Below are 7,716 nucleotides of genomic sequence, written 5' to 3' on the forward strand. Positions count from 1 at the left end.
ATCATTTTGCTACCATTTCTGCTTGAACATGTTACACATATCAAATCAATTTGTGTTATACATTTTCATTTTCATTTCGCAAACTTATAAAGCGTTCAAATGTGCATGCAATTTACATATTAAGACTACTGTTGGAAATGGCAAATGTAAATTATAAAATTAAATTTTCATTTTACTTTTGCACCAAACTTTGCACATATGGGTAATGGAAAATGTACATTTAAATACAGAAATACAATGCCATTTTGAATATTGCGTTGCCATTTTGAATATTGCACTGCCATTTTGCATACTGCATTTTAAATTGAATTTCGCTACCTATATGCTTCCATATTAAACTACTTCAGTCTGTGTGCATTGAATTTATTTAATACACGAGTTTCACAATTTGAGTTGAATTACTGAAATAAATGAACTTTTCCACGACATTCTAATTTATTGAGATGCACCTGTACATTAAAATTACTTGATGATGACAGGAAGCAGGAGTGCGTCACAGGAAGCTCTCCTCCACCTCTGGACTTCTAGAATGATCTGGCAGCAGCTCCTCGTGCTCGGGTTCGGTGCTCGGGGTTTCCATGGAGACCGTCTCCTCATCAGAACCTAACGAGCTTTAGAAGAGAGATGAAGAACACCTTTAACAACATAACACACACACACTCGCGTGCGCACGCATGCACACTCACACTCACGCACACACACACACACACACGCACACACAGTGTTACAAATACAATATGCATATTACATTATATTATATATACAGGCAAACAATATACATACATATTGCATTAAATAGATAAATATTCTGATAACTCATCAAATTAATGTTATTTATATTATATATACTTTCCATTTCATCATATTACAAATATTTATACTATTTATTATAGTATTAACAAATTAATTAATAAATTAAAAAAAATAAAAAAATAAAAAATACATATACATATATATATATATATAAATATTACATTTATATTACATTTGATCATATTAAATGATCATGATTTATACATATAATTTAGAAGAAAAACACACATAACAAATTTATATTATAAATACATATGTTACCAAATGAATAAATGCAAAATAAACACATGAATAAATCACAGTTTAAGTACATGCTTTCGTTCGTATGTTAAAATTGCCCCACTGGCACAGATGAACAAATTAATCATGCATTTTTTTAAATAAAAAGAGAAGTGATCCCCTGTAAGGAAGAGGAAGAGGCGATGGCTCATCATTCCTTCATCCTCTGCGGTTTATAATCGTCTGCTTTATTTTTGAACACACAGGAAGTCAGAGTTACCTCGAGGGGATTTCCATCAGCACCGGCCCGTCCTGGGTCTCCTCCTCTGGTCTGGGATCGGGGATGGGGATGATGTACTCGTTGTGCAGCTCTCCGTCAGCCTGCGGGCGTGGGGCCGGGTTTGGGCTCAGATCTGAGGATGGAGACTGAAGAGGGAAGGCGTTCGGGAACGGAGACGGGACATGCGGCTTCACACGGGCCACCGCAGGGTGATCGCTCTTCAGAAAGCTGTCGCTGACCTGAGAGTATTTCTGAGGAGACACAAGAGGATGCTTTCATCTATGCTTTTACCTCAACTCAAATCAGTTTGATATATTTTTAGACATTTAAATACACATGTTATAGATTTTTCTTTTATGCCAAAAATCATTAGGATATTAAGTAAATATCATGTTCTATGAAGATATTGAGTAAATTTCCTACTGTAAATATATCAAAACATCAAAACTTAATTTTTGATTAGTAATATGCATTGCGAAGAACTTCATTTGGACAACTTTAAAGGCAATTTTCTCAATATTTAGATTTTTTTGCACCCTCAGATTCCAGATTTTCAAACAGTTGTATCTCAGCCAAATATTGTCCCTAACAAACCATACATTAATGGAAAGCTTATTTATTCAGCTTTCAGATGATGTATAACTCTCAAGTTCAAAAAATTTACGCTTATGACTGGTTTTGTGGTCCAGGGTCACATTTGTATAACAAGAAGGAACTTGTTAATATAATAAACAAAAGGAAATAAACAAAAGATCACACACACATTTTTTGTATGGTATTAGATGATTTCATCACGTTTGACAAATTACACATTCAATACAATTTTGAAATTGGTTTATAAAAGGTGTTTTTGTGCATGTTTTGTGCGTCTCTTCAAATAAAACAGAGAGCATTTGTGTGTATTGTGACTCAGGGACACAATGTGAGGACTCTTCTTGAATTTTTTGATTGGTTAAAGTTAATGGAGAATATTTTGTGTTTTTTTGTGGGTGCTCTGCTGTTTCGTAATTGGTACCTATGTTTGTATCATTGATGTACTATTATATTTTCTGTTTTAAATTTAGTTAAAGTTTTAGTCATTTTGTTGTGTGTTTTTGTCATTTTTATCAGCTTTTCTAATGTCCAAACAGTTTAATCATTTTTTATTTATTAATTTGTTTATTCCGCATTTTAGTTATTTTAGTACTTTAAGTTAAACTAAACGAAAATGAAAAATATGTGTCAGCCAACTGAAATATTCGTTTTTTTTTTTAAATATTTCATTCAATGTTAGTTTTATTTCACGTAACATTTTTGTAAATAGCTTTACTTCACAATAATCCTGGTTGTCACCAGAGAATGACGTTTAGAAAAGAAGTTGAGGACTATTGCAATTACACATTTCTTTCCAAACTTTACAGTTTATTCATATCATAACAGAAGATTTGTTTAAAATCAGTGTCAGTATGTTTCTCATTTGTATGTTAAAAATCACTGCCATTTGAATGGATAACTCATTCATTTACATTTCAATTCTGCATTTTTGTGCATGTGCTTTCATGTAGTTTCAGAAAGTATTTGAGCAAAAATCGTCATCACAGAATTACTGAGAAAATGAATATTCCATTTAGAATTTCTTTGCAAATCTATGCAGTAGCCATGGAAATAAAACAAGGAACATAAAGGAAACCTTTTTATAGCCGTCTGACAGCATGTTCCCCATGGTGTGCACCAGAAAGGAGAACTCGGGACGCTTCTCAAACTTCTCATCCCAACATTTCCTCATGACCTCATAACTGCAGAGGAACAAAACCACCAGCATTTTACTCCAAATCCGCCCTCATTCATTCACAAAAGCCACAAGAACTTTCCAGAATCTCTTTTTTAAAACAAACCTGCCTGTTGTTACAGTGCACAATCTTCAGAGTGATTTACTATATGAATATATAACTCAAGCATACGTGCAATAATAAGCATGCAGCCTGTATGTTTATGTCACTTTTGTTCAGGTCAGTAGTAAACGCCGTGGACATACATGTCGTCGGAGGCATACGAGGGTTTGGCCATGCGGTATCCTCTCTTCAGAGCGCTGTAAAACAACTCGTTCATGGGCAGGTCTGGATACGGGGTTCCTCCTGCAAAATCACACACAAAATCACCAATAAACACAGATTTTCACATTTCGAAAAAGCTGAAACTCTGGGAGAAAAAGAACAGATGCTTTAGTGTTTTTACTGATTCAACAGTGAGCACTTGTGCTTAAAATGAATTGTTTTAAATCTCTTAAAGACAAAAAACAAACATTACTTATGAAAGAATTAATATCACTTTACAATAAGGTTTCAGTTGTTAAGTTAATTGCATTAATATGAACTAACAATAAAAAATACTTCTAAAGAATATTTTAATCTTAGTTAATGTTCATCTCAACTTTTATTACACAGTTAATATCAAAAGTTGTATCTGTTTTATTATTTAATGCTCCAGAGCTAACATGAACTAACAATGAACAATTGTATTTTTAATAGTTAACAAAGATTAATAGTGTTATTTTAGTGTAACTGAGATACTATGACAGTTTTTATTAATCTTTATATTTTAATTTTAAAGTTCAAGTAATTGTGCTTTTTTGTGTAGCGTCTGGACCAATCAAAATCACAATTTTTCATTTGATTTAACAAATCAGTTATTCATTAGATTAACAAATCGTCACAGTCCCCTCACCCAATAAACTGGATGCCAGGATGTCTGCAACGACACCAGGCCCCCCCTGGTTACCATGGCAACCTTGACACCAGATACATTTACGACCTAATGGAATGTAAGTAGGGAAGATCACTGCCTTTTTCATAAGGAGGAGGCACAAGGCACAGTTGAAATGGACTTTTCTACTAATTAATTCATAGGAAACCCTTTCTTTGAATGAACAGTGTATCCTTCAGGTCATGGTGTATGTTGTCTTAGATTTTATACTGTTTTATGCAGGCTTATGATGGAACCATTTGTTCCTGTCAATCTTTCCTATATATAATCCTACCATGTTTAGTATCTATGAATTAGTCTTCTGATGATCTAAACGAGAGTGTATATTATATGTTGGTACATAGGCAATATATTAGTGTCCTGAGAATCTTTAGTAATTTCGATTCAAGTTCCATATGCAAAGTACCATGCTTCCACACAACCTACAAGCTTTTGTAGAATTGTACAGTAAGAAAGTTATTTCCCTTAACCAGGAAATTAACGTTCTTAGAATTGACAAAACAGTTGACCCTGAGAGGTCAACTAAATATCTACAGCGGATCTAAAATATGAATTAATTAATTATAACTAGTTAAGGTTAATTATTCATATTTCCTTTTCATAATTAATTATAACTAGTTATGATTAATTATTCATATTTCCCCATGAGCTGATTCGCTACATTTGTGTGTTTTTATAATATTTTTATTTCAATTTTAGTTAAGTTAAACTAAAATATTACATTTATACAACTCCGGCTGCCCAAAAGTAAAAGTAATTTACATTACATTACATTTAAACCAGTGTTATTTCAGTTTCATTCATATACTATTTTTTTTTCATTAAAAAAGTTTTTTTTTTTTTTAAATAAGATTTCATACTTTCTATATATTTTAGTTACATTTTAGTGAAATATTTTAGTTAATTTTGTGTGTTTTTGTAATTTTTATTATTATTTTTCAATATATCTCTATGGTTTTTATTAATTTTTATTTATTAATTTTAGTTATTTTAGTTATTTTAGTACTTCAATTTAAACTAAATGAAAATGAGAAATGTTGATTAAATGAGAAAAGATTTTTCTATTTAATTTTAAGTAACAAAAAGGCTTTATGGTTTTAGTTTTAGTTTTAATAAAATAAGATAAAAACCCTGATTAATGCATTTAGCAGATGCCTTATCCAAATTGACAATCTATACATGTTTTCAATACATGCATTCCCTGGAAATCAAACCCATGCTTGCTCGGAACACACATTTCAGGTAATACATACATTATTGTTAATTTGGGAGATTAACATTGAATGTTTATTTGCACAATTCAGTTTCATTCATATACTATTTTTTTTTCATTAAAAAAGTTTTTTTTTTTTTTTTTTAATAAGATTTCATACTTTCTATATATTTTAGTTACATTTTAGTGAAATATTTTAGTTAATTTTGTGTGTTTTTGTAATTTTTATTATTATTTTTCAATATATCTCTATGGTTTTATTAATTTTTATTTATTAATTTTAGTTATTTTAGTACTTCAATTTAAACTAAATGAAAATGAGAAATGTTGATTAAATGAGAAAAGATTTTTCTATTTCATTTTAAGTAACAAAAAGGCTTTATGGTTTTAGTTTTAGTTTTAATAAAATAAGATAAAAACCCTGATTAATGCATTTAGCAGATGCCTTATCCAAAGTGACAATCTATACATGTTTTCAATACATGCATTCCCTGGAAATCAAACCCATGCTTGCTCGGAACACACATTTCAGGTAATACATACATTATTGTTAATTTGGGAGATTAACATTTAATGCTATTGTTAGCATGAATGCATAGTCAGTGTGGAGTAATAATAATAATAAGCGAACGGACTGACCCAGAGTGAAAATCTCCCACAGTAAGATGCCGTAGGACCAGACGTCACTCAGCGTGGTGTACAGGTTATGAAAGATGCTCTCCGGCGCCATCCACTTCAGAGGAAGAAACGTCTGAGGACAAACACACAGTCTCTTCAGTCAGCATCAGAATTTGAGTGTTTGATTGAATGTGTTGGTTTTATTGTGCTTTATTACAGTCGTAGGGACAGTAGAAACCGCCGGATATACGTACGCTGCCTTTGGAGATGTAGTTGTTGTCATGCATGATGTCTCTGGCCAGTCCAAAGTCACAGATCTTGGCCAGTTTGCCCTCACAGATCAAGACGTTTCTTGCTGCCAGATCCCGATGCACACACTGACAGACAGATAGACACAGAGATGTTTTATTTATTGCTTCAAAGAAGAAGGTTAGTCAGCTTACTAGGGATGCATTTCCCATTTCCGTCAGTAGATGGTGATGGAGTTCATATTAAAACCTGCATGACAGACTCTTTTGGGTGGAAGGTGAGTAATTGGATTAATGTTATAATTTTAGGTCTAATGTTTAGAAATGGCAGGTCAGCAGTTTTATTAGCTATTGCCACTATCTATAGTCAGCACAACACACTCTTCCACTCTTAATTTGATCTTGTCTTACAGATTTTATTTTCAGCGTTTGCAAGCAGCCTAGTAAGACGTGCAACACTATGACTTATCCTGGACTGATATGAAATGAAGATAATACACATCTTCGAAACGCTTATAAATCTCACAGAATGGAGTGTATTGAAAATCTGAAATAGCAGAAAGTTTCCTGTAAGGGGTAGGTTTAGGGGTAGGGTTGGTGTAGGGCAATAGAATATACGGTCTGTACATTATATAAACCATTATGCCTATGGGATGTCCCCACTTTTCACAAAAAAAACCTGTATGTGTGTGTGTGTGAGAGTGTAAGTGTGTGTGTGTGTGTGTGTAAGTGTGTGTGTGCGTATTTACGACCTAATGGAAGAGAGAGAGAGAGAGAGTGTGTGTGTGTGTGTGTGTGAGAGAGAGTGTGTGTGTGTGTGTGTGAGACAGACACTCACATTCTTTGAGGCCAAGAACTCCATGCCTTTGGCCACCTGATAACTGAAACCCACGAGATCAGTGTAGCTCAGAAGCGGAGAATCACTGATGACCAGAGACCGATCCACCCTGTGACCTGTGATAAACACACACTCATTTGAGTTGATTACAAACACAAAAAACATGCAGTGCCATGGTATTTTTTTTATTATAAAGTTCTGATAACTTTGCGTTTATGTATAAAACAATGACAAATACTGTATCTGTCAATGGGGTCAAAAAATAATCTTAAAGGGGTTATATGATGTTGCTAAAAAGAACATTATTTTGTGTATTTGGTGTAATGAAATGTGTTTATGTGGTTTAAGGTTAAAAAAACACATTATTTTCCACATACTGTACATTATTGTTTCTCCTCTATGCCCCGCCTTTTTGAAACGCATCGATTTTTACAAAGCTCATCGGTCTGAAAAAGCGAGGTGTGCTCTGACTGGCCAGCTATCCAGTGCGTTGTGATTGGCCGAATACCTCAAGCGTGTGACGGAAATGTTACGCCCCTCACCATATTGTGATGCCGTGTCCCGGCCGGAGCGATGAGACAAAAACATTAAAACCCATTACAAACGAGGCATTTGTTGCATCCAGTGGGGACATAATTACGGATTATAATGACTTGTACGCTCTTTTTACGCGTTGCGTTGCATCGCGCCGTTTAAACATAAAACCATGTCTGCATTTGTGATCGGAGAAATGACAAACAACAAG

The 7,716-nt window shown here is 33.4% G+C and overlaps 1 protein-coding gene across 1 annotated transcript in view; it reads right to left on the minus strand.

Annotated features, from left to right (window-relative positions):
* LOC107588322 (platelet-derived growth factor receptor beta-like) overlaps positions 1 to 7,716 on the minus strand; it is a 57,602-nt gene that overhangs the window by 1,500 nt on the left and 48,386 nt on the right. Inside the window, exons 17-23 of the mRNA XM_016276375.1 lie at positions 6,972 to 7,087; positions 6,140 to 6,262; positions 5,907 to 6,018; positions 3,327 to 3,426; positions 2,982 to 3,087; positions 1,313 to 1,563; positions 452 to 611 (exon numbers count right to left, since the gene is read on the minus strand). Coding sequence (XP_016131861.1) covers positions 494 to 611; positions 1,313 to 1,563; positions 2,982 to 3,087; positions 3,327 to 3,426; positions 5,907 to 6,018; positions 6,140 to 6,262; positions 6,972 to 7,087 — 926 coding nt within the window. The 3' untranslated portion in view covers positions 452 to 493. The remainder of the gene's footprint in view (positions 1 to 451; positions 612 to 1,312; positions 1,564 to 2,981; positions 3,088 to 3,326; positions 3,427 to 5,906; positions 6,019 to 6,139; positions 6,263 to 6,971; positions 7,088 to 7,716) is intronic.

The sequence above is a fragment of the Sinocyclocheilus grahami genome, unplaced genomic scaffold (genome assembly GCF_001515645.1).
Source record: "Sinocyclocheilus grahami isolate Dianchi unplaced genomic scaffold, SAMN03320097.WGS_v1.1 scaffold102.1, whole genome shotgun sequence".
NCBI classification, from domain to species: domain Eukaryota; kingdom Metazoa; phylum Chordata; class Actinopteri; order Cypriniformes; family Cyprinidae; genus Sinocyclocheilus; species Sinocyclocheilus grahami.